Here is a 25016-nt window from a genome sequence, read left to right as displayed (position 1 = left end):
GCGCCCCATGCCAGTAGTGACTGGGGGGCTGCGGGCAGAAGCCCCCGGGAGCGCATCCTGCATCTGCTGGTGCAGGTGGAGGGCCTAGGGGGAAACTATGCTTTTGAAAGGAAAAAGGAAGAGGCAGACCAGAGAAAATGTTTATTGAGTGCAATAGGGAGTCATCTGATTGGAGACCTGCTGGCGGATTGACCTGGAACACCAACAGCCCGAGTGACCAGCCGAGAATTAAAAAGTGACACTGTTGGGGACATAGCCTCGTGCACGCAGGGAGCATGTGCTGCCAGGGAGAGCAGCAGCTGGGGAGCTGTACACTTCTCTTAACAGGATAGCCTTTGGTTAAAATGCTTGGAAAAGGGGCTCCTGTTTGAGGCTGAGTTCAGTCTTTTCCCTTGGAGCACAAAGCACAGGGTCGTGGAGCTCCTGGGCAGGAGGAGAGGCAGCAGCTGGAAATTGTTCCTGCTGGGCTGGGAGAGCAACGCCCAGCTGCAGGGGTGAGAGGGGAGCTGGAAGTCATCCCTGCTCGCTTGGGAAAGCCCCAGGTTTGGTAGGTTTGGTGAAGGATGCCCTGCTCCAAGTTCAAAACTGCCCCAGTTCCAGCTGCACTCCCGGAGACCCCTCTGGACATCGCTCATCCCCATGCAGCTGTGCTCAAACACGTAAAGCCCATCCCCTCCACATGAGCAGCCTGGCAAGGAGAGGGAGCTCTCTTGGCACCGTCAGAGCTGGAAAATCTTTCTCTGATTCCAAAAAATAAAATAAGTCAAGGTGCAGCCTCAGATCAAATCAAGCAGGCGATGCTGCCAGAGAGAAGAGCCAGCTGCTGCTTTGGGTGAAAGCACCAACCCAGGAAGGTGGCAGCTGCTGCTTTGGGCAGGATCTTTTTTTCCAGCAGCTCCTCGCCTGTGCCCGTGCCGCTGAAACAAGCCAGGGAAACGTGACTTTCATCCAGACACGGAGCCCAATTGTTCTGTGCTGGCAGAGGGCGGCGAGATGCTGGGCATCCTGCCCAGAGCTGGGAAACGAGGCCCAGCAAGGTCCTGGCTCAGCCCCGCACCCAGCACTGTCCAAGGACGGCTAAAGCCAAGGAGAAAGGCTCAGGAGATAAGCTCAGCCTGAAGAAATGCTGCTCTTCCCAGTCCCATTCCTCCCTTGTGTTTCCCGAGTGCTCACAGCTCCCTTTTGGGGCATTGCTGTTGGGCAAAAGGGCTTTTAAAGGCAATCCAACATTTTCCATCCACAATCTCTGTCCACGTCAGCCTTGTGTGATGTCCCAAGCACTGTTCTCAGCTCCAGGCACCGTAACGGAGCCGTTCCTCTCGTCCTGCTCCCCAGCAGATCTCAGCCCTTCCACAGGCAAGTGCTGCAGCTCCAGCCCGCAGACGTTCACACACAGCTGCTGGCAGCCTGCTGCTGAGGGCTGCAGGGCTGGCAGGCAGCAGCTGCCCAAAACCAGGCTTTCCATGGGGTTTAGCGGCCTTTGGATCAAGACCTTACCTAATTTCTTCCAGTTATGTGATGCTTCTCAGCAGCCACGGTCCCAGTTTATCCTCAAACACTCAGCATAGATCTCATCCACCTCCATTGTTTTTTAATAAAATAATAAAATTTATAATATATTTATATATATACTACGAAAACTGTACAATATCGTATGCAAAAAAAAAAAAAAAATAATGCATCAGAGGCCAACACAAGTAGTGCTATACAGATGAAAAGCTATGCTTTGCTATCGTGGTACCAAAGGTTAGCAGCGAAGGACAGGTGCAGTAGGAAAGCAGAGGTTACCCTGACCCGCTACCATGCAGCTCTTAAAATAACCCAGAACAAAATCACCATCTCCAGCAGACAGCCGTTTTCCAGAGAGCCCGGGGCAAAGATGGGAACGGTGACCCTCTATAAATATCAGGCTGTTTCAGGATGCCATCAGCTGGGCTCCTCTCAAAACCGAGGACCCAGGAGTAAATCATTGCCTTCCATTTACCTGGGGAGGTGGGGACCATTGAGACACCTGCACTTCTGCAGGAGTGCTCGGATGGGTGGGCATCAAAAATGGTGTTGGAGTGAGCGGTGATTGCTCGTGGAAGGCATCCCTGTAGATCCTGCAGGACTGGGGCTCTGCAGGGCAGGACAGGGGATGGCGAGCACCCGCCTGATGACCCAACCATACCAGAGCTTGGGGTGCACTGGGCTCTAAAGGAGAGCTCCAGAGCTTGAAGTGCCCTGGAAAGTCTCTGCCCACAGGAGGAGCTGCCCAGGCACCGCGGCAGAGTCTGGATGAAGCACTCCTGGACCGTGCCACGGAGCCCTGCACGCCCCAACGGCGGCGTCCCGCTGGCGGGCAGCCTGCCCTGGCTCAGGCCTCGTAGAACTGCCTCTCCATCTGCTTGGTGAGGGTCCCGCTGGACATCACGGTCCTGCTGACGAACTCTTTGGTGACCTGCTTGGTGAGGGTGCTGCTGGCGCTCTCCACCCGCTGGGTTGTCATCAGCATGCCATCTGCAAGGAGAGGCCTCGTGCTCAGGGTGCTGCACTGAGTATGGGGTCACGGGGAGTGGGGTCTGCACTACCTCATGTTTTTTTGGCAGAGGTTTCACCTTCAATACCACCTCTCCAGATCAATTAATTCAGTACTTTGCTATGCCAGTCAATAAGATGAGTTTTTCTACCAGCTCCTAAACTCTCCTCCTCGCAGCTTGAGCCCATGAGTCCTTGAACTCAAGGGACAACATGGGACAGCTGGACTGATGTAATTAAAATGGTCATCATACTTTTCTGCAGAGGCCTAGCCTTGCAGGAAGAACTGTGATTTCATCACCAGATCGCTCCTGTGGGGCTCTAAAAACTCACATTTCCCTTTGTGATCAGGCAGCACACAGGGAAATGGCTGCAACTGCCTGCAGGGCAGAGCAGGACGTGGTGCAGAAAAGGGTCTGGTCCTCTCCATCTATCCTGCCTGGTGGACCCCCCTGCACTGCCCGGGACATCTGAGGTTAAAGCAGAGCTGACCTTTGCTCTCCAAGGGTTTCAGAGCAGACAGCAAGCCCTTACCTGAGAAGTGGGGGTCCAGGGAGGAGTGGCTGATGCTGGTTTTGGTGGTGTATTCAGTGGGAAAGTTGTACACTTCTCTCATGTACTGCTGTCCTCCAAACTGTGAGAAAGTGCCTGGGGAGAAGGAAAAAGGGAGAAGTCAGCCAGGAAACGACAAGGAGCTTCCATGCTTGTGACCCCCCTGCACAACGAGCACCAACAGTCAGTTCAGGAGGTTCGTCTTGTCATTAGGTCTGGGTTTAGGAGGAACTAGGAGGACTGAAGACCTCTGCCTATGCGTAGAATCAGGTATAAGACAGAAGATTTGTAATAAATTAAACACTGACAGGTTCTTGTAATTGTCATTCAGTGCATTTTCTGGAATAGGGACAGCGCTCACAAGGTACAGCAGTGCCTTCATTACAGAGATAGAAAACGGAATCACAATCAGAGCTGGGAAGGGCTCCAGGAGCTGTATTTACTGCTCTGAGAGACTCCTTGCCTTTGCATTTCCAGGAAGATGTGGTACCATACCTCCATCCTGAGATTCGATGGTGATGATGCCTTCCCTCTCCGGCCCGAAGCCTTGGGTGGTCTTGGCTTGCACTTTGAACTTGTACGGAATGTTCTCACTCAGGTGGGGCACGGTCAGGGTTGTTTCTGGATTGTCTCCTTCAACGTAGATATTCCTGGGCTCCCCTAAAAACGCAGACAGACCGGGGTGAAGACAGACAGACAGGAGTGACCGTCCATGCAAACACTTCTGTCTGGAGTCTTGGCTTTCCCTAAGCTCTGTGCCACTGACAGGTTGTACGGTCACACCCTGAGAAATAGGGCAGCTAAGACAGCCCTACTTCAGTGCAGTGCTGATCCTGAGCAAATAACTTCAGCTGGATTTGGGCTGTGTGACATCCCAATTCTCCCCACGTCTGTTACACCAGATCATGCAATGACTTAAAGCATCGGGGTCCAGCTGCTCCCAGGCCTGGAACCAGTCTCACGTCCCCACTTTGCACTGATGTGAGCACACAAAACTCTGTTGCTGCTCCCAGCAAAAAGGCAGCAAGTTTCTGCTGGAGGTGATCTTGTTTTCTGCACAAGGAATTGGTTTTCCACAGCCTGCTACCTTACCTCCTCCATGCAGCATCTCGCAGGTGACCATGTAGCCCAGGATGGCCCCATTGGGCTTGCGGGGCCTCTCCCAGCTGAGCTGCAGGGAATCGGGGCTGAGAGCGGTGAAAACCAGTGGTCCAGGAGCACTGGGTGTGCTCAGCGTGAAGGGGGATCCTGCGGGGGCACAAGCGAGGGGTCAGAAAGTGGTGGGGAGGATCCCAGCTGGGGGCTGCACACAGCATTTGTGTAACGAGCTGGGAGGCCTCAGATACCACGACAGCTAAGGGAAGGTGAGCACATAGGGCAGAAGGTCCCATTTTTTAATGAAAAAAAGGAAAGGAGAGCTCAGGATGAGGTAAGGGGAGAGAAAACCACCAGCAGTGAGAACAGAAACAGAGCCACCACTGCTACCCAGGTCCCCCCATCCACCTCACCTGGAACAGGGCTAAGCGGGCTCTGCGGGTCCACCTGGGACTCGATGGTGATGACTCCTTCCCTCTCGGGGCCCCAGCCCTCCTCGCTCTGTGCCTTCACCTTGAAGATGTAGGAGTGGTTGGGCAGCAGGTCCTCCACCACCACTGAGTTCTGGCCGGGGTTGGGGATGGTGAGGCGGTGCACCTCTCCTGGGACACACGGGGAAGCAGGACATCAGCACCGTGTTGCAGGCACAAAGGCAGAGCCCTGGCTTTCTCCTAAACCCTACCTCAAATGAACTGTCTGGAAAACTGAGCCAGAGAAATTCATCCAGGTTCCCCCCTCCCCAGCCATCTCCATCACACCTTGCCCCCACCAGCTGGTAGCACAGGACCAGATGTTGCTCCAAAAAATGCTTAGAACAAACAATGGCTTCTTGAAAACTCAGGGATTTTCAAGCAAAGAGAATTACATTTTCACTAACTGCCCCAAGTTTCGGGTAAAAATAATAAATTGTTGTTCCAATCCTTCCTCCAAATCCAATGTGATGAAAAAACCTTCAGTTAAGATGATGATGGAGAAGGAGCACAGGGTTTTTTGCAGGAGGAGTGACTCCACAAACCCTAGAGAACTGTCCCCCCGACAGAAAGAGGGAATAAAAAACGTGGCTGAGACATTTCCTCAGGGCTACAGGAAGAGTACAGTTGGGAGCTCGAAATCACAGAGTGGTTGTGCTTGGAAGGCACCTCTGGAGATCATCTGCTCCAACCCTTCTGCCCAAGGAAACCCAAGAGAGCAGCCTGCCCAGAAGACCTGGGCAAGTCTCCCCCACCAGAATCTCCCAGCACTGCCCAGTGACCCAGCTGCCTGCCCGCTCACCTCCGTTGAGCAGCTGGTACTGCACGCTGTAGCCCTGCACCTCCTTCTCGCAGTGCGGCTCCTGCCAGCTCACCTTCAGGGAGGTGGGCCCCAGGGCGGAGAAGACCAAACGGGTCGGGGTGTCGGGGATGCCCAGCGGCAGCCTGGAATCTGAGGCAGAACGGGACCGTCACGGCAGGGGTTTGGGGGTGAGGGGTTAGTTGGACTGGGGGAGAGGAGGGAGCGGCACGTGGAAGCGTGGGATGGTCCTGATGGTCTGGGGAGAACGTGGTGAAAACGTGGTGAGATGTCCTCTCTGCAAGCTGAGCCTCTCAAGAGGGGGACTGTCTGGCTCTGCACACCTACAAGGATGTCCTACAAACTTGGGGGGCCACCCTCGGGTGGGACAAGGCAAGATAAGCTTCATGGCCCTGTGGTGAAGCAACCAGAGCAGAAGTCCATGTAGTGTGTGTGACCCTCCTGGCCCACCCCAAAGCAGCCCTTTCTGCCCAACCCTTCACAGGCATCTTCAGAGCAAACACAGCTCTGTTCAGAGTGGCCCTAACCTGCAGCTAAAGCAGCCCAGGGGTTGTTCAAGGGGACATAGGCAGCTGGGACCAGAGCGGGGTGCTCCTGGCTCCCCACAGCTCAGCCCAGTGGGATGCAAGGCTCATGGTGAGCACAGAAACCTCCCAGGGAGGTGAAGCTCAGGGACGGGCACATGAAGCTGTTTTCTGCCCCTGCTTTCTGCATGCAGCACCCAAACAGAGTTCCTGGCAGGACCTCATGGACTTCTGACCAAAGAGTTTGCAGAGGGACATCTCGTACGGAGCACACGTTCTCCCCAGGAGTCCTCCAAAGGCCTGTGGGGTAAGAATGGGGACAATAAGCTTGTTAGGAATGAAAAGGAGGGGGCAATGAGGTGGTCAGCTCGTTAGAGCACGGTGGCAGCGGCGGTGAGTGTTAATCGGCCCACGTGGCTTGAAACACAGCTGAAGTGACCTGCAAATGGAAAGGTGGTGTGATGGAGGCACAGCCCGGGTGTTGGTGTGGCACACAGAAAGCCATGGAGAGAGGGTCTGGGGGCAGCAGATGGCAACAGCTCATGGATGGCCAGTGGCCTGGCTGGTTATGGGATGCGTGGCTGGAAGGAGACACTGGACAAAGCTGTACCTATGTACTTGCAAATCCCTGCAGACCCATCAGTCATGATTATAGAGTCCCGAAAGCCAGTGCTGGGGTAGTAACCCTTCACCTTTGCCCTGCTCCTGAAACCCACATCCCGGGGCAGCGGGATTGTCCTCCCAGCATCTTCACGGATGGGAGGGAGGGATCTCCCTGGGTAATCTACAGAGCAGCGTAAGAGAAAGAGAGAAAGAGAAAAACATGGGTGAAGACTTCAGAGGGGGCTCAGCCCGGGTGCTGGCTCCTGCACAGAGATTTTTTTTAAGGCTCAGATTTTAAGGTCTTTTTGCAACCTGGCAGCATCAGCCCGGTGTATGTGCATGGAGCTGAAAGGGAACCACACTGCTGGACAGAGTAAGAGAGAAAGATGTGCTTTTTCTGGGATGCTTTGCAGTTAGCCAGGTGCTCTGCACATCAGGGATGGGCACCCTTTGCAGAGTGGTCTGGAAGCAGAGCAGCCTTACCAAAGCATTTGCACATCAGTAGTAAGGACACGGCCTTCCAGATCTCTGGTTCACGGGCCCCTTTGGCTGTGAGCACAGTCCTCACCCCCAAAGGATCCACAGGGCACGGACCTGAAGGTGGTTATGAAGGTAGAAGAGAAGAAGTGGCCCTGCCACATCTGCACTCACCGTGCCCCATCATCATCGTGGAGTAGTCTCTGGTCAGCGAGGAGCTGCCCATCACCCTGTGCTCCTGCTGCACGTGTGAGCTCAGCTGGTGGTAGCTGGTGTTTGTTGCCCTGGTCAGCGTGCCGCTGCTGCCGGAGAAGTCCACCCGGCCGTTCAGCAAGTGCTCTGTGGAAGAGGGCACACCGTGAGGAAGGTGGCTGGAGGACTGGGCTTCTGCTCCAGTTTCCCTGGGGAGGAAGCAGGAGGCACCACGTGCACCCTGCCTCGGCTTTGTCCTGGCCTTAGCCACTCTGGAAGGTGGTTCTGGAGTGCTTCATCTAGAACAAGCCACGGTCACCCAACGCAAAAACAGGGAAACAAACGGGAAACAGAGACTGCCTACACCCAGCACCAGAGACACCCATGGTGCCCAAGGTAACTCCAGACCTCGGCCTCGCTGGGGCACTGCCTTGTGGTTCTCTCTCCTTTGACGCAAATACAAGTTTATAATTTCAGGTTAAAAAAGAAGCCAGAAGAAGAAAAACAGCCCTTTATGGAGGCGGTTTCTCCAAATCTCACTCTGGATCCCATCTCAGCTGGGTCTGAAAAGCAAACTGCTTCGCTGCTCAGGTCCTTGACAAATCCTCATCCCCTCTCAGCAGGCCAGGAGAGATCAGCTACCACGAGAGAGTGATTTCTGTTTAACGGTCCAGCAGATCTGCCCTGGTAGCTCAGGGCACTCAGTTAAGGTGAGGAGCTGCCCTTGGAGGTGGTACTTAGCAGGCATCATTTGAGTTTGGCTCATGCCTTGAAGGTCCGGCCTGTTGTAGAAGCAACTTGCTAGCAGGCTCCCAAGTCCATGCCGAGATGGGGGTTACCTTGACACTCGTGAGCAGACACACCAGGACAAGGCTTTGAAGCAGACTCTACAGCACGTGAACATCACGCCAACAGGAGGACGGGCACACAAGGGGAGGAAGGGGGCCACGTGCTGGGGGGGGCCCAGCCGCAGGCCCCGTGGCTCAGAGCAGGACGAGACAGGACACTCAGGGCCATACGAAGCCGTCCTTCACCTGCTTGGGGCCGGGGGGTCCCGCTCCTCATCAGGCTGCCAGTAGCCACGTCGCTGTCCTCCTCGCGGAGGAGACCCTCGGTGTCCGAGGAGAGGTGGCTGCTGCCAGAGAGGCGGGGAATGGTTTCGGGTGGGAGCCTCCAGGTGATGCGGCGAAGATCCAAGTCTTCTCCCAGCAGCTGCACATATTTCCACCTGGAGCCTTTTGGGACAAGGCAAGCACTGGTGTTGGCATGATCTACGGGGGACGGGGTGGGCTCCCCACTGCCTTCGTGCTGCTTGCCAGGGAGGGGAAGGGGCAGCCGCTGGGGGGAACAAGGCCCGTTGGCTGACGAGGTCAGGAGGTGCAGCCATCAGGTGAGTGGTAGATGGAGGGAACGTGACGTGCAGGGGGTGCCCCAGCCCCAGGGCTGTTTTCCAGCCCTGTGTCCGTCACGACAGAAGGTGAGAGTCCAAGTCCCACCGTATGGCTGTCCCTGTCACGAAGAGCCTGCTACACTGGTCCTCTGCTTGGGAGAGGCTTCCTTGCTCCACGATGTGCACAAGGGATGGTCAGACACTTGGTGTTCCTGTTATTTCTGTTTTCTGAAGGGAGCAAGGACTTGCTTCTGGATCCCAGGCTCTGGAGAACCCCCCAGGAAAGACCCTCCAGATCCCAATGACAACCTCAGCATTTCACTTATGGCCAGTCTTCCCCTTGCTGTCCCAGTATAGCATATGAGAGCCAACCCCACTCAAAGCGAAGTGATGAAGGAAGAGCTCAGAGGCCACAGGGATCCACCGGGATCCAATTCACTGGCCAGTGCCTCCCCACCACTTGTTGAATTCCCTCCTGTTGGCTTGGCTGAGACCCCAAGCACCCAAGGGACTCAGAGGTCTGTGCCTCGCCAGATCCTGTTTTCTGACAGTAACTCTTGGTCCATTCAGACACCAAAATGAAGGGAAGATGAGCACAGAGGGCTATGAAAAACTCCTCTACCACCCCACACTGAGATTTGCCTTTGCCTCATGGCTAAGACAAGGGGACACGGGTCTTATTTAGACTAAGACCAGTCAAATGTTTCCAAGCACTGTGCTTTGGAAGTGCTGATCTCCACCAGCTCCATGATTCACATCTCCCTGTCGCTGTGAGGACAAAAGGAGCAACAGAACTCACTGCTGAAAACAATTAAGGAAAAAATGAACGTTGAAGATGACCTTTGCAAAACCTGGAGCAACGTACCTGAATCGTCAGAGACACTGGGATGCTTGCTGCCAGCCGGAGAACGAAGCACATCTGAGCTGTACATCAGGTAGCTGTCATAGTCCTCACCTCCTTCAGCATCGATGATGGGGACATCAGGGATGATGGGGACTGGAGGGGAGGTGGAAAATGCCATTAGACGTGCAGCTCAAAACCACACTGTCTCCACCATGCTCAGGCTGGCCTTCAGCCTTCACCAGGGCAATTGGAGAGGGCAGGGTGTTGAGAAGCAGCAGGGTGATGGAGAAAGCTCCTCGGCACTGCTCCTGCCTCCCCTGCTCCCCACCCAGGCAGGACAATAACTCACTGGACAATGGACGCTTGGGCTGTGTAGCAAGGTTGATGGTGGCTTCTCTCTCAGGCCCCCAGCCAGCACCATTTCTGGCCTTCACCATGTAGCGGTAGGGCTGGGACTCCCGCAGGTTTTCTATCAGCACCATGCGTTTCTTTGGGTCTTCCACCAGCACCTTCTTCACTGGGCCAATGGGTACTGAAAATACAGGTGCACATTTCCCCCATGAGACACAGAGAAACCCCGCCACAGATCTTCCTTGGCCAACAGGCTTGTGGTTTGGTGTTGGGACATAGCTTGGCTCTGGGACAAGGTGCTGAGGCTGTCTGGGTTGCTAGTGACAGGCATGACATAATTTTGGAGAAATCCCCAAACTGAATGCTGAAGTCAACCTACAGCAGAAGTCTCCTGTTGCTGGTGTATCAGCTACTGTCACCAGATAGCATCTTTCTGGCACCACAGTCCCTCTAGACGTATGAGCTAAGTTTTTAAGGTGAAAAACAACGCAAAAAAACTGCCAAAGTGAATGGGAACTGAGGGTGCTCATGGCTTTGCAGGATTAAGTCCTGAGGGATGATTTCCTGTACTCCCTCCTTCTGGAAATGACCCCTCCAGATCCCACTATTACAAGAAATGCTTTTGGATCCATTTTGGTTCTACTGCAACTTGGGGCCAGCCCAGATGTGGAAAGTGCTCTCCTGTTCCTAGAGCTGCCCCAGACAGCAAACAAGCTCTTACTGTTGTCCTCGTTAACAAGTCCATAGCTGACTTCATACGCCGTGATCTCCCCGTTGGTTTCTGCAGGCTCAGCCCAGCTCAGTTGTGTCACGGTGGAAGAGACGACGTTGAAAGCCAAGCGGCCAGGCTCACTGGGCACTGGAAAGGCAAGGACGAGGTGCTTAGATTACTCCAGCTGGGAGCGTTCAGGTGCTCAGAGCTCCCTGAATTACAGGCACAAGGATGCCAGCTTGCTCCCATGTGGGGAAAACGAGGTGCAGAGCGCTCACCGTCCTCCAGCGTGCGGCAGTGGATGATGTCGGAGTAGACCCCTTCACCCATGGCGTTGTAGGCGCAGACTTGCATCTCGTAGTCGCAGAAGGGGTAGAGGTTATTCAGTTCTGCCGATGGTGATTTGACATCGATGAGGTGAGCTTCTGACTCGGGGTCCCCCTGGATCCAGTATTTCACCTGACAAAGCAAGAGAAAGTCGTGATTCCATGGAGAGGAGCCAGGAAGGGAGAGCTAGCTCCTTTCTTTGGGTCTCTTCTCCCCATCCCTTCAGCACAAGTGACCACGCATGTGCAGCAGACACAGGAAGGGTCCCACATCCTCCCCTGGGATCCACTCTCCCCCCTTACCTTGTAACCCAGGGGTTTTCCTGGCGGAGGAAACCAGCTGAGGCGGATTTTCCTGGAGCTGAGAGCCTGGGCATTGGGATTCAGTGGTGCACCCAGCCGGCCTTTGGGGGACTGGGTGACTTGGCCCATGCCAGTCAGTGGGGGGACACCATCCACCACCTCTGCAGACATGAGGAAGAGAGCACATCAGTGCCAGTGCTCCGCGAGGATGGACAAGAAGGAAATGTGCCTCTTCCCATCACTGCCTGGCCATTAATGAGTGAACCTCTCAACGCATTTCAGAAGGGTAGTTCCCCATCACAGGGAAGGGAGACTGAGGCATTCAGTGAGGACACCCCCAAACCATACAGCTAGCTGGCACAAGGGTCTGGCTCTGACCCCCCCAAGTCCTGCACCTCTTGCTGCTTCTCACAATCTGCCCAGGTAGGAAGAACTTGGCTTCTTGCAGCTTAAAATCCTTAGCTCTGGCTGAATATATTTAACAATGCTTCCACATCTTGATTGCTTGCCCTGTGCAGCTGTGAGAGGAGCAGGAGATGGGCAGAGCCTTCTCAAGTCACAGAATCACAGAATATCCTGAGTTGGAAGGGACCCACAAGGATCAGAGTCCAACTCCTGGCACCACCCAAAAAATCCCCTCCCCTTGCTTCTCCTAGAAAGTCACCAAGGCCTTGCCTGTTCCAGGAAGCTGCTCTGGTTACTCCAGTGACAAGGGACTTTTTTTTTTTATCCCCAGTTTTCCTAGCTATTACCACGATAAATCTTTCTGTTATTGACCCACTTGCTGGCAGCTCTTACAGCTCTGTACGGCCACAGTCACAGGAATCGCCAAGCACAGCTCCCAGAAAGGGAGCCTCTCCTTTATTTTAACAGCTTTTTCTTCAAATCCCCAAGGAAAAGGAAAGAAAAATGCCCCCTATTTCCTTTTGCAGTGTAGATCATCTATTTTCTTCCCACCCAGTGCCTATACCCGCTCAAGCCTCTAGAGGGAGACCCAAATCTACCAGTGGGAGCTGGAGGCACCTCCTCATCCCTGCCCTTAGGGTGAGCAGCTGGGCTTGGAGCTCTGCAGGGCTTGGAGCTCTGCAGGACCCGGCTGGGCAGGTCCTGCTGGGGTCCCCCAGCTCCTGCTGCCATCTGCCAGCCCCTACCTGGGTCAGCGATGGTCACCGTGGTCTGGGGGTAGCGGCCGATCTTGGCGCCGTACTTGGGATGGAGGAGGTCGATGGCGAACTGCTTGAGCTGGCAGTTGTGCAGGAGGGTGTCTATTTCGGTGAGCTCCAGCAGGGAAACCTGCACCTCTTTCCGGGTCTCGCCGGGCTGGAAGATCAGGTCGCCTTCTGCGAAGACGTAGTCCTGGAGGAGGAGGGAGAGGTGCGTGGTCAGAGCACACAGCACCCGTGAGATGGTTCCCAGTGAGATTCCCCTCGTCTCCCAGTGAACCTCTAACTGGCCTCCCAGTGCCCACAGCTCGGGGGCAGCTGGCACCCTCTGACTGAGGTCCAAGCAGCCTCTCAAGTCCCTGAGGCACAGGGAATGAGGGCAGGAATCAGGGATGGAGAAGAATGTGTCCGTCCCTGTGCTAAACAAAAGCCTTGGGTCCACCTTCTCCTGGCCATGTCCCCTTTGAACCCAACTCAGTTTTCCTGCAGCCCTAGGGCCAGTTCCTTCCTTGGTGTCTGCTCGTTCCTGCCTGCCAAGGCCAGGAGCATTGGCCTTACCCTGCCGTCCTTGGCAGTGAGGTCTCGGGTCCTGTAGGTGACTTGGGACTTCCCATTGTCTATGATCTCCCGCAGGACAGGGATCTTGGCCACCTTGTCAAAGCGGCTGTGGGAATAGGCTGGCTGCAAGAAGGTGATGAGGCTGCTGGCTGAAAGGGCAGGAGAGAACAAACGTGTCAAATGCATGAAAAATCACATTACAAGCACTTGGGAAGAGACTTCCTACCACCCATGGGTATGAACTGCATTTGAAATACCACTGCATGGACTGGAGACTTTACCAGTCCTCTCGCTCCCTGCCCAAAACAACCACACAGAAAGCAGAGGAAAATCACTGGGGGTGTTCACCTGCCCCAAGCACAGCATAAGAGCAACGAGGGCTTCCACTGCATCACTCCAACAACTAGAACTGGAGCAGCAGAGGCATGTAGCCAACCTTGGATCTGCCACAAAACTGATAGCACTTAAACCTGTGATGGTCAAACATTTTGGTCTCTGCCATCAGGGATGATGATCCTCCCTTGGATGCTTTAAAAGATGCTCTAGTTTAGACCCAGGTGCCTTCAGATAGCAGTCACCAAGAAAATTTCTGGCTTGCGATGCTGGGGAACTCAACACCTTCCTTAGGAACCACGTGAGTCCATCTGGACAAGGGGCCAACCAACACGAGTGCCCCTGGTCATGCCTCGTGCCGTGGCTGCTGCCCTTCACCTTGTTCTTTGATGATGGTGATGTTGACCAGCCTGCGTCCAATCTCTGCGATGCCGGTGGGGACATCGATGGCCTCCACCTGCAGCTGCTTCTCATCATCATCATCCTCCCTGATGAAGAGCGGGACACGGACATCCACCAGCTCCACGGCTTCTTGGAACTCCACCATCCCGTGAGCATCTGGGGGAAAGGGTGACGGTGAAAGGTGGGAAATGCCCCCTCTGCCCAGCTAGGATGCAGCGCTGGGCTCCGCTCCCTACCTTGATCCGAGGTCACGGTGTAATAACCTGGCGAAACCTTCAGGTCATTGAAAGCCTCGTGGGAGACGTGCTTCTCGGTGACTTTGATGATGTCCATCTTGGCTGAGCGAGGGGCGGTGAGCACAGTGTCCACGATGGTGTGGTCCTGCCTGTGGCCAGGGGAAGAAAAAGTAGGGGAAGAGCTGAGGCCAGGTCTGCTCATCGCATGCAGCACCTGGAGGGGTTAGCGGGTTTGCAGGGCACTCCGCCACCCACACTCCTGCACACAAAAAGGGAGAAGCAGCAAAGACAAGGCTGCAAACTCCACTTACCTTTTCCCAGAATTAGGCTGTACCCTGAGGGGGGAAAAAAAAATAAAATCAGAGTGAGTAACGCTTCTGGGGAGACAAAGTTCTGTGTGAATCACAGCCCTGCACATGTCTGAGCCGCGGCAGATGCCCCACGGGATTCAGCCATGGGGAGCGGTGCCAAACCTTCCTGCAGAGCCCGTGGCCTCCGGTGGGTGAAGCTCCTCACTGGGCTCGTGTTTGTGTTGGGAAGGGCTCACAGACCCTGCTCCCTCCCAGCTCACAGATTACACACCCTTCCCCATCCTCTCCCTCATCAGCAGTGCCCTGGGGCAACCCTGACCCTGAGACAGGCGTTTTCCCCCCCCCCAGTGACCCACCTGAACTTGGTCTGCTGGAGCTTGTGGCAGCCCGGGATGTGCTTGTAAATGTCGTTCAGCTGTGAGGAGCAAGATGGACATGGGGTTTATCCCCAGAACATAGCCAGAGGCTGCAAACTGAAGCTAAAGAGGAGCTTCAGGAGCAAGCCTCATCAACGTGATGCTTTGATAATTTTTAAGGTTTGTGTTTTCTTTCAGAAAGAGGAAAAAAAATCAGGAAAAATCTCTCCTTAATTTCAAGGACTGAGTGTCCAGGGAAGGTGTCACAGCCACCACCGCCATGGCTGTGCCCAGTCCCACCCCAAGCCTCCCCAGGTGCTCAGGCCCTTACGTTCTCCTCCACTTCCTTGCGCAGCTGCTCGCACTCCCGGCTCTCCGGCTTCATGAGGTTCTGCGTGAAAAGCCGGGTCAGCCTCAGAGACAGCCCGTAGGGAACTGCAAGGAGAAATGCCCCGGTCAGGTTTCTTCCCTCCCGGTCAGAGAAATCACCCAGCAAAAGCTGGATGTGTGGGGTTATGCGTGATATACACGGGGATATGGTGTCCAGATCCCATGGCGTCATGCCCTTTGTGGCACCACAGCACCTCCTCGGGGTCCCGTTCCTCGGAGGAGACACTTACTGAGATCTTTGGGGTTGGCGGTGGCAGCGTGGGAGGCGAAGCCCTGCTTGTGGACGTTGTTGTTGATCTTCCAGCGGACGGTGTCCCGGCCCTTGAGGGACCCGCTGCGGACCATGGGGGTGTCCAGGTGGTCGGAGGACATGAGGCTCTGGCGCAGCATGTAGTGATCCTCCTTGAAGCCAACCGTGCGACCTGCAGAGCAGGGGCAGAGTCAGACTGCCATGCTGTGGGGCAGGGAGGATGGGCAGCAGCTTGGCTCTGCTAGGAGATGGCCCTGATTTACCACACCCCAGAAGGGGATCCCTACTTGTGTCCTCCCCCCCAAGAAAGGCAGTGACCCCACAAACCCCTCTCTCCCCCCCATTCAAAGGGCTGGTACCTCGTGCACAGCAGGGAAGCAGGGCCAGGCAAGCCTAGAAAAGACATGACCAAACACACAGTCACTCTGCAGCCAAGGGTGTAAAAATCTCAAGTCTCCAGCTGGGAGGGCTCACAGCAGCAGGGCTGGAGCAGGGATGGGTGGGCAGTGGATGAATGGGGCTCTGGAAGGTGATTTTAGCCAGATATCCTTTTAGTGGGGGAAATCACACAGCATTTCACACCAGCAACGGGTGCTGGACACCATCAGGACTCAGCCCTGGTAGGGGCAGGATGGGTTTGGGAAATTTGTCACTCACCTTGCAGCAGGCACAGAACCTCCAGCACAGCAGCAGCAGCAACCCCAGGAGGAGGATCAGGAAAATGAGCAGTGGGATGAGCCAGAGGAAGCTTCCCGGAGGGCACTCTGCAAGGGACAGCAGCACCGGCTGTGACTGCAGGGCAGCAGCCAGGGGAGGGAACGTGGAGAGCACGGCCACAGCTCTCTGAGAGATGGAGCAGCCAGTTTCAGCCTGGGAGCTTCTCTCCTGGTGCTCACAATGAGAAATGCTGCCCAGGGAGAGCTCTGCCACCTCTTGGCTCATACCCAAGGGGCCTTCCAGCACCTTGTGTCTCTCCCTGGCTGTGCTGGGCACTCATCACCAAAGGTGCTGCTCTCTGAGGATGCTGCTCTCCACCTCCCATGTTACTGCTCACCTTTCTTCTTCTGCACCTGGACAGTGGCGTTGGGGAGGACGCTGGGGTCTCCCTTCAGGGTGTAGTGGTAGGTGCAGTCATCCTCCTCGTCCTGGAAGGAGCATTGCTCGCTGGCCTCCTCTGTGGATAGATTGGGGACACGATCACCAGGCTGTGGAGTTACCAGGACTGGGAACCCAGCTCTAAGCATGAGGAGACCCCAGGGCACACATGCACAGGGCAGGCACACCACACGTGTCTGCGTCCTGGTACCTTTCTTCAGCTCCTCCACCATCTGGACCTGGAGGTGGCATGTGCTGCAGTTCCCTTTCCTGTTGCCCGTTCCCCAGGCCTGGCACTGGACACAGTCCCGGATGCTCTCGCAGATGGCCTGGAAACCCTGGGCAGGGGCACAAAACACCATCAGGAGACCGGCCACAGGGCAAGCATCACGCCCAGAACCAGGCTGGGGAGATCTCTCCAGCCACCTGCCTCGGAGACACCCCGAGCCACGCAGCCCTGACCCAGAGGCTGGAGGTGTTTGGGCTGGATGGAGGTGCTGAGCCCCCTCACCATCTCTCCAAAACCTCTCACACCAACAGCCTGCGTCAGGGCAGCAACCAGATCTCCTCCAAGGGCCTTAGGTGGCCTTCCCAGAACACAACCGAGCCAGCTTTCTCCATTCCATTGGGACTAGCCTGTGTTTGTCAGTAGGAAAACTGAGGCACCCAGCCATGAAATGAGTTTTTATGGCCTTGGGGCAGATCAGAACAGGAGCTGAGACTCAGACTCTGCCCTGCCCCTGGGTGCACGCCCTGCACCAGTGTGCAGGCGCACGGGGCGCACACATGGCACCCGGGGGCTGTAACACCTCTGGGGGCACAACAAGCTCACAGCTGCAGGGTGGTCCCACCACAGACCCAGCCCAGCCATTTCAGCACAGGCAAGCCCATGCCCTGCTCATGACTTTGCTCCTGACCGAGAAATGCCTCCACCCTCACTTTGCTCTCCTACAGGCTCTCAATGGGAAGGAGAAGTGAGAGCCCCTGGGGACCCCAAGCTGAGGCTCACCAGGGAGTAGCTGATCTCGCAGGTGGAGCTGATGTACACGGACGCCTTGTCACAGATGCACCTGCCACACTCGCACCTCCCCTGGTTGTTGCAGATGCCCTGGGGAGCAGAGGGGACAGTCAGTGGCTGAGAGCAGCCACAGGCAGTGGCACCGGGTGCCAGCGAGCTGCTGCCGGCTCCCCGTGTCCCCAGCACGGGGACATTTGCTACAGCCTGGAGTGGCCCAGCCAGGACATACCCCCCGGCTGTCGATGCAGGTGTCGTTGCTCGTGGGACACTCGCAGCCTGGGCCCTCCCAGCCGCTCTCACACACGCAGGCACCCTTGGAGCAGCGACCGCGATCTGCAAGAGGGGAAATGTCACCGTGCTGCACCCCTCCCTGGGCTTTCCCAGCATCTTGGGGTGCATCCCAGGCTCAGATCTCCCCTGTCCCCGCAGCCCACAGCCCGTTATTCACCCCTCTGTGCCACTCAGACCTGCAGGCACCGCAGAAGGGGGCAGCGGGGTGGTGCTCACCGTTGCAGAGGAAGCCGGAGGTGCGCGGGCACTGCAGGACGTCATACTGGCAGAAGTCCCCGTCGAAGCGCTGCACCTGGCCCTCAAGGTTGCACTGGCACTTCCCGCAGATACACTCGCCCCGGCCCGAGCACACCTTCTCGTCCCCGGGGCGGGTGCACTCTGTTCTGTTGGAGGACGATTCCAGGGAGCACTCGCACGTGTCCCCTTGCCTGATGGAGAGGAGACGGCGCTGAGAGAGGCAGGAGCAGGCCACGGGGGCTGCCCCCAGGTAGGGCCCACAGGGCACAAGCGTGCATCCTGGTGGGTTGCCAGGCATGGCCAGAACCCCCAGAGGGGCACCGGGCTTGGCAAAATCCTTACCAGCCTGCGTGGCAGAGGCACTGTCCACAGATGAAGTCCCCACGGCGGTTGCACTTTGGTGAGGAGGGGACTGCGTGCTGCAAGGGGAGAGCGAGGAGGTGCTGCTGGTGGGCTCGGTTCCCCCCAGGGCCATCTCAAGAATCACAAAGGCAGAGCCAGGGAATAGGCTTTGCCCATGAGACCGAGCTTTGTAGGACAACGAGCACAGCTCAGTGTGGGCTGTGGTGAAAGTGTCCTTGGGATGAGCTCCGGGGGCAGCTGGGGCAGCCACCTGTGAGCCAGCATCTCCAGCCAGGCAGCACAGACGGGCAGGATGGGTGCCCACCACCCCATAGCAGCCCCTTGGGTGTTCAGAGCTGCATCCTGGGGTCTCCCAGCCCAGAATTCAAAACCTCTAGCTCTGAAAACCAGGAGCTGCTGGCACCGAGCTGCAGGAGCTAAGCAGGACCCGCACGTGTTGGCAGACGCATTCCCAGGAGGGGGGCACGTCCACAAACACAACCCGTACCTGCTCGCAAGGGCACACATCACAGACCACCGAGGCTCTGACTTTAAGGCTGTCGCTCAGGGACGTGGGCTTCACGTGGATAACTCCCTGACGGTCTTTCTCCGGGAGGCTGCAGACGTGCTGCCCGCCGACGTACTCGAGCGCCTTCACGCGCATCTTGAACTTGCCCTGCAGGGAAGGGGAAGGTGCATGAGCCCCACAGAGCGACCCTGCTGCTGGCACCCCGCTTGTTCCTCCCATCCCATGCACCTACCACTTCCCCACGGGTGATGTTGAAGGAGCCGGACTCTGTCTTTTGGTACATGGAGGAGATGAACTCTGTCTTCAAGGCCTTGGGGACATAGTCAGCCCGGATGTCCATCTTGGAGCGGATGCGCTGGGGGGGGCAGGAGGTGATTACGACCCTGATTTTCTGCAGCCCCACTGTGGCCACCCCATGGCCTGCCCCGCAGGGGCCACATCCTGCCCTGGGAGCGAGAGCGAAGCCCCGGAGGGCACTGTTACCTCGAAGGCCATGCGAAGCAGCTCCACGATGTTGGACGAGTCTTCCTGGAGCACCCCGATCGCAGAGATGGGGAAATACTTGTGCAGCTTCTGCAGGAAGAAAGGCGCTCAGTGGGGCACAGCACCACCACGGCAGGTCCAGCTGCTGCCCTTCCTGGGAGCTGCCTGGGAGCAGCAACCCCTACAGCTCCTGGGGTCTTGTGCTCAGCCCAGCCTGAGACTGGGATGGTGCCATTTGGGGCTGCTGGGATATGCAGACATGATTTTAGCCAGAAATAAAATATTTTTTAGTAGGAAACAGGCAGGGAACTGCCTGGGAGAAAGTCCTTTCATCAATTAAGTCAGGTCCTCCAGGATGTTCTCAGCTCAGCTGCACCAAGGTCCTGGGAAACCTCATCTAACGCTGCCATGGGCTCTGCTTTGAGCTTTTGCTCTGTGGAGCAGAGATCTCCAAAGGTCCCTCCCAACCTCAATTGCTCCCCAGCTCTCCCCGCAGTGCTTTACATGAAGCAGCCACCAAAATGAGGAGACCTCCAGGAGCTGAGGCTCCTGCACCCCAGCAAGACACCCTGGGACCTCCCACACCCCAGAGCAGACCCCAAGTGCCACAGCACCCTCCTGACATGCCAGGGCATCAGTTTAGCACTTGGGGACCAGAGATGAGAGAAGGTTTTCTCCTGGCAGCTGAGCTGCAGGCAGAGGAGAGATGGTCCTGGAGGAAAGAGAACCCCCACAGCTCCCCAACCTCCAGGGTCTCCTCACCTCGTAGTAGCTGTAGGAGTGGTTGGTAACCGCAAAGATAGGGATGATGTTGTGCTGGCCCAGCAGGCGCACCAGGGTGGGCACCGAGGGATAGTCCTGCTTGGTGTCATACACGTAGGTGCCCCTGGTGTCCAGGTGACACTTCTCGTCGTTCCTTGCCAGGATCCCTGCCAGGACATTGGTGCCGTCAGCTTCGTAGTGAAAGGCAGACTCGGTGGAGAACACGAGCAGGTGAGTGCTGTCCTTCCTCCAGCCGATCTTGTCCTACAAGATGGGGAGAAGGGACCGTTATCTCCAAGCCCATCAAACCACCACAGATTGGCAGGTCAGGACTTGGAAAAACCCAGAGACACGGCATCACCTCCTCCAGGGAGCAAACACAACCAGTGACGTGTCCCCAGCAATACCAGCCAGCAGTTCTCTGCCTCCCCCGGTTACACCCCAATGCATGGGACATCTCCGTGCTGCTTCTCTTCCCCTCGTTACCCAGACGGGCTCATTAAGACCAGATCCCCACCCATTTGTTCCCCATGCCCCCAGCCCCTCACCTTGCACACAGCTGTCTGCAGGATGGCATCAAAGCCGCCCTCGGGGGCATCCAGGTTGCCGGAGATGCGCTCCTTCCTGAGCTCCTCGCTGAAGTAGTTGATGTTGTTGGTCAGGCGGATGACGTTCTTGAAGGAGAAGGGGGAGTCGGCGTTGTTCCAGGGCTCGCGAAGCCTAGGAGAGAGCAGGAGAGCAAAGGGATGCTCCAGCAAGGCGCTGCTTGCCCCGCGACCAGAGGAGTGAAAGTCTCAACCTCTCCTCACTTTGGGGACCTCACGGAGCTGCTCGCTGCCCCCCAGCTGCATGGCCACAAGGCGGGGAAGGGTGGGAGAGCATTTGGGCAGACACCAAGCAGAAGAGGAGGAGGTGGAGGCAAATGGAAAGCCACTCAGCCTGTCATGGCAGAGCAGGAGAGAGATGGACAGCGGCTCTGGCACCACAGATGGAGGAGATTGGGAAAGCCACAGAGAAGTACAAAGGGGCTCCTGCCTTCCCCTCGCTGTCCCCAGGGACCCCCCAGCCCCACTCACTTCTCAGGCCTCATGTCTGTCTGTGGGGATGAGACTTTGTCCACAAACTTGCCGAAGCCGATGGTGTAGTTGGAGGTCAGGTCTTGCAGGAACTCGGCTGGGAGGGAGGGAAGAAGGGACGTCAATAAGGAGATGCCCACCAGGCTGCTGCTCCAGGGTGTCCTTTCCTAGCATCTTCCCGGCTGGTTGTGTCTTAGCTAAAATTCCCAAACTGTCAGCTTTTAAGCTCTTTGGGCTTAGGGCTTGTCTTTTTTTTTGGGGGTAGAAAACTATGCCACCTTTGGGAGCTCCAAGACTGGGGCTTCTGCAGCAGCCCCACACCGGGAGGACACAGGAAGGTCCCTGCAGGGCCAGGAGGGGCATCCCCACACCAAGCCACATGGTGCAGGTATAATTATAATCTAATTAATACAGGCACCTCTCAGCCCTTTGCCGGCAAAGGATTTGGGGCTGCAGGTGGGAGCGAGCTGCCCCCTTCACGGGCACAAGACCCGGCTCTCATCTCACCGAGGTTGTGGCCCATGCTTTTGAGGTTGTCCAGATCATCGGACATAGAGTAGGAGAAGTCCATGAGGATGTAGAGATCCACGGGGCTCTCCAGGGGCTGGAAGACGTCCATGTTGAAGGTCATCTCCTCCCCAGCCCGCAGCCGCATGAACATCCCCTGGGGGGCCACCTGGGTCCTCTGCAGGCGCATGTTGATGCTGATGTTCTGCGAGGGGAGAGCGGTGTGAGGGGATGGAAACCAGCTCCCAGGAGGGTGAAATGAGGGGGAAGCCAGGAGGGGAAGTCAAAGGGTTGGGACAGGCAGGAGGGAGCTGATTTGGAGCAGACCCTACACAAAAAATGGTCCGGATCTTGCATTTTCCCTGTGGGAGGTTCTATAGGAAGGAGGCTGGGGACGGTGGGGCCCCTGGGGAGGAGCCGAGCCCCACCTGTGCCTCCCAGCACCCACCTGCTCTGTCCGCATCTCGCCCCTCGTGTAGACGATGCTGGCCTCCCCGCAGCCGTAGCGCAGCAGGTTCTCCCGCAGGTCGCAGCGGGGCTCCTCAAAGCTCTGCAATGGGGCAAGAGCAGCGTTACGAAACCACAAATCCTCCCCACCGGGAGGGCACAGAGCTTGTGAAGACAGCAGGGTCCCTGCCAAGGTGGCTGGGTCCAGAGAGCCCTTGCAAGCAGCAGAGGGGCAGGGAGGTGGGGATGAATCTCGTCCAGAAGCACCAATGTCCTCCGGCACCAGGGGAGTTCGAGCACCAGCGAGTTACTGGGTTGTACGGGACAAGATTCTCCCTCCATCCCTCGGGCACTCCTCCCCATGGAGAGTTTCAGGCCTGGCCAACAGGCATTTTCTGATAAATCCCTGTATTCTGGAAGTTTTTTTGCTCTCCCTCCTCCCTGCTTCAGTGCCTGAGCCAAGGGAAATCCACACCTCGAGCTTTTGGTCTGGAGAAGCTGGAGCCGGGAGCTGGCTCCGCTCTCAGGTTCCTCTCCCGGATTTTGCCCGGGGGTGGTGGGATGCAGGGCATGAAACCAGCCTGGAAGCAGAGCCCCAGTGTCCCCTGCCAGGTCTCACCTCTTCGGTGCAGAAGGAGCACTCCTTGTCCACTCGGATGCACTCAGAGCAGCTCTTTGCCCGGCTCTGCACACAGCGGTTATCTGGGGGGGGGGGGGGAGAACGCAGGAAAAAAAAAGGGTGAGCAGTGGAAGGGCTGCCCCCATCCCTGGGGGAGCCAGCAGAGGCTCTGTTGGGTTGTTTAGCAGAAAATAGTAAGAAAACAGCAGCGGGGTTTGCAAGAGAGGAGACCCAAGTGCATGGGGGGACGGCGGACAGGAGAAAAGGCACGCGGCACAGCCCATGGGGACTTGCATGGTCCTGCAGGGCAGCACCAAGCAGAGGTCGAAGGCAGACATAGAAAGGCTGCACTCACTTTTGGTCCTTTGGCAGAGGGTGGTGGTGCAGAGCAGGGACAGCAGCAGCAGCCCGGCACAAGCCCTCCGCAGGGCGGCCATCCTCTTCCTCCTGAAACACATGGCACGCTGAAATCGCGGGGGTCCGAGGGCTCTGCAGGGGAGATGGCCCCGGAGGAGGACAGCTGCAGTGGGACGGCCCCGTGTGCCCTGGAGAGCTGGAGCCCGGCTGCAATCTCTGGTCTCAGCAGGGCAGAGCATGAAATCAAAAGCGAGAGCGGCTCCTGCTCCATGTGGGCTTGTGCGAGAGGCTCAAAGTCCCCACGGGCTGGGGCAGGGCGGCAGGAGGGCTGGAGCCCAGCGCCCTCCGCACGTGAGAGCAGCGACCGACTGGGTCGAGGCCTTGCTTGGGCTGGGGAGGAGGAGAGCAAAGGCGCCTGCACCCCAAAAACAGAGCAGACCCCTCCCTCCGTCTATTCCCTACGGCACGAAGAGTTTCCAGAACGGGCACACAGCAGAGGGTGAGGCTTTGGGAACCCCAGACCCGGAGCTCTGCCCTGCCTGGAGCTGTTGAAAGACTTTGTGGTCTTCAGAGCCTGGCAGCTCCGGGACCCCTCGTGTAGATCTGGAGGCCAAATCCCAGACAGAATTAGCCGTTCCCCTTGCCTCCACCCGTGATGGATTACCTGGCCGGCAGAGCGACCAGTGCTGGCCAGAAATCTGCAGTCAGAGGTGGTAAACACGAGAGACAGAGCAGGAACTCGAGCTCTGCAGCTGCCGTGCCAGCTCTAGCACCACGGCAAGGCAAAGAGAACAGTCGAGGCAAAGTCTCTGGCATAAAGATATTTGTAAAGCATCTCCCTTCTGGAAGATGCCAGTGTGAAATATCAGATACAAACAGTTTCATAGCTTCTTGCTGTTGTAGCATAATCCCCGATTCTACAAAACAAAACTGAGATACCATGAAAAGCCCTGAAATCAGGGACCTTCAAGGAAAATGGGAATAGCCGAGGATGTCTGAGTTCCCGGGGGGAAACCCAGAGCACAGCTCTGACACTTGGTCAGTTAGGTGCTGATCCGGAGCCCTGGGAAGTCACTGGGAAGAGCAGCTCAAATATCAATGGGTGGGGATCAGACGTGGTCACCAAATCCTTGGGAATACAGACTGCATGAGGCCGTGTGTTTGCAGAAGTCACCGTGGCAAGGTCTCGAGCACACACAGCACTGAGTCAGGAGATGCCTCCCTGGGGGCTTGCACCTTATTCCCACAACACGGCTGATACGGGACAAGATGCGGGTGGCTCATTTATCTCACCAGGTTGGCTCAGTGGCTTATCACACAGCGGCAAATACACAGCCCGTGGCTGAAATGTGGAAAATAGGGAAATCTCAGGAAGGCATCCCTGCTGGGGACACCAGCCCCTGCCCTGATCCAGAGGCTGGAGAGCTTGGCTCAGACCCGAGGCAGCCTCAAAGCACGGATCCGGTTCCTCTCCCAGCCACGGGTCCAGAAAGAGTCAGCAGGGGATGGCCCGGCACACCCTGGGCCTTGGACACACCAGGTGCTGTCACGTCTTTTCAAGTGCTGAGATAAGAGGCTATAAAACTCAGGTTGATAGTGATGTCCTGATGCCGGTAAGCCGCAGACTTTGAAGTGTTTGGTGGGGCTGAAATCAACCAAGGGCGTTGGTGGCTCTGGGACATCACAGAGCCTCGCTGCCAGCCGCGGGAGTGGCCCTGCTTGGTGTAAAAACACGCCAACGGCCATCCCTCGATCTCAAAAATTTCCTCCGGAAGGGAAAACGTCACTTTGCTTTGGAAAAGTGCTGCAGTTTGGTTGGATTTTCATTACAACAACAACAAAAGAAACCTGTCCAGTTGTGCAAAACCAAGGGACGAAGTGGAGCAGCTCCCAGCAGCACAAAAACATCCCAACCCCTCCCAGGCCACACGTCTCCCCCTGCTCTTCTTCCTCTCCTCTCAGCCTCCGTCTCTGCCTTGGCACAGTCGACGAAACAGCTCCGGAAAGCTCCTGGGAACCCCTGGGCTGGATCACTCGTCCCTGAGCAAGGAGGAGCTTCCCCAGAGAAACCACTGGAG

At 56.7% G+C, this 25016-nt stretch overlaps 1 protein-coding gene across 1 annotated transcript; it reads right to left on the bottom strand.

The window, feature by feature from the left end:
- Positions 1-126: 126 nt before the first annotated feature.
- On the bottom strand, positions 127-23054 carry ITGB4 (integrin subunit beta 4). The gene is made up of 40 exons (XM_084492116.1): positions 22937-23054; positions 22582-22664; positions 21964-22065; positions 21516-21720; positions 21009-21105; positions 20481-20652; positions 19933-20196; positions 19171-19260; positions 18920-19042; positions 18667-18834; positions 18159-18235; positions 17796-18007; positions 17518-17621; positions 17280-17378; positions 16482-16608; positions 16230-16349; positions 15833-15939; positions 15535-15568; positions 15156-15347; positions 14867-14970; positions 14536-14594; positions 14180-14203; positions 13869-14017; positions 13609-13788; positions 12898-13046; positions 12328-12532; positions 11177-11337; positions 10826-11006; positions 10557-10694; positions 9834-10016; positions 9506-9637; positions 8285-8485; positions 7233-7397; positions 6589-6762; positions 5437-5586; positions 4578-4766; positions 4162-4317; positions 3565-3729; positions 3052-3165; positions 127-2499 (listed from the first exon to the last, which is right to left on the bottom strand). Exons 1-40 carry the CDS (start codon positions 23037-23039, stop codon positions 2357-2359), a joined length of 5601 nt encoding a protein of 1866 aa, XP_084348242.1. The 5' UTR covers positions 23040-23054; the 3' UTR covers positions 127-2356.
- Between the last annotated feature and the right edge of the window lie 1962 nt (positions 23055-25016).

Source organism: Aythya ferina (genome assembly GCF_964211825.1).
Source record: "Aythya ferina genome assembly, chromosome: 18".
Classification (NCBI taxonomy): Eukaryota; Metazoa; Chordata; class Aves; order Anseriformes; family Anatidae; genus Aythya; species Aythya ferina.
Note: the sequence above shows the minus strand (reverse complement) of the source record. Positions and strands in the feature narration are given on the sequence as shown.

Coding starts and splice junctions, on each gene's coding strand:
- ITGB4 (XM_084492116.1), bottom strand. CDS start 23,039: ATGTGTTTCAGGAGGAAGAGGATGGCCGCCCTGCGGAGGGCTTGTGCC. Junction 16,350..16,481: donor GGTGGAGGAGCTGAAGAAAG/GTACCAGGACGC, acceptor ATCTATCCACAG/AGGAGGCCAGCGAGCAATGC. Junction 14,971..15,155: donor CGCCAACCCCAAAGATCTCA/GTAAGTGTCTCC, acceptor TTCTCCTTGCAG/TTCCCTACGGGCTGTCTCTG.